The sequence below is a fragment of the Gavialis gangeticus genome, unplaced genomic scaffold (assembly GCF_001723915.1).
Source record: "Gavialis gangeticus isolate Ggan-Ray unplaced genomic scaffold, GavGan_comp1, whole genome shotgun sequence".
NCBI classification, from domain to species: Eukaryota; Metazoa; Chordata; order Crocodylia; family Gavialidae; genus Gavialis; species Gavialis gangeticus.
This window is the reverse complement of record NW_017729030.1, coordinates 13,303,805-13,304,593: the sequence shown is the minus strand read 5'-3', so window position 1 is coordinate 13,304,593 and position 789 is coordinate 13,303,805. Positions and strand designations below refer to the sequence as shown.

General features: G+C 36.8%; 1 protein-coding gene across 1 annotated transcript in view; it reads right to left on the bottom strand.

Annotated features, from left to right (window-relative positions):
- The window catches only part of SEC24B (SEC24 homolog B, COPII coat complex component), a 147,520-nt gene that overhangs the window by 110,150 nt on the left and 36,581 nt on the right, over window positions 1-789 (bottom strand). The window contains exon 6 of the mRNA XM_019521821.1: window positions 227-411. Within this exon, the coding sequence (XP_019377366.1) occupies window positions 227-411 (185 nt within the window). The remainder of the gene's footprint in view (window positions 1-226; window positions 412-789) is intronic.

Below are 789 nucleotides of genomic sequence, written 5' to 3'. Positions count from 1 at the left end.
CCTGTAGAAATGAACATCTGTTCAAGACCAATAATGCTGGACAGCCCCCTCCCTCCTTCCCACCGTGAACGGTGGATTAAATCAGCTAGCAAAAAAGCAGAATGCCATTGTTCATTTTACCTTGTAAGTTCAAAATCTGTTTGCATGACTTCATATAACTATGTTGCAAAAGATATGAGAAAAGCATTATGTCAAATGTGCCTGAAGAGGAAAACTGTATACTTACTCTGGACTGCAGTTCAATTTCCTAAGGTCTGAAATCAAATTAGGCACAGGAGCTGGAACTGGAGTAATAGGCAAAATATTCCTGTCCTGAGTAAGGTTTACAGGTCTTAAGCTTTCTGGCTGCTGAGAATGTTGTAGATTTAATCCTCCTAAGGAGGAAGACAGCTGGTTCATGCCAGGATACTGCTGAGGGGGAACAAAAAACACAAGAAACACTGCAAATGAATAAAGCTGCTCTAATACCCTGTTCAATAAATGTAATCTTAATTCATTGCATTATTCATTGGGAATCTATGAAAAATACAGAACTAGTTAATATTGCTGTCTGGATGCATAGCCACTTTATTTTAAAGCAATATGCATTAGTATTTTAGCACCCAGTTGTCCAGCTTAATTAATATTTTTAAATTACTTCAATACAATTCAATTTATACTGTGAGATGAACACAAAAGACAGAAACTTGTATAGGAAAGCATAAACCTCACTTTCATGGTAGAGTGACTTCAAAGACTGAGGAAACCATCTCACACTAAAAAAAAGATGGGATATTTCCTCCTCAAAAG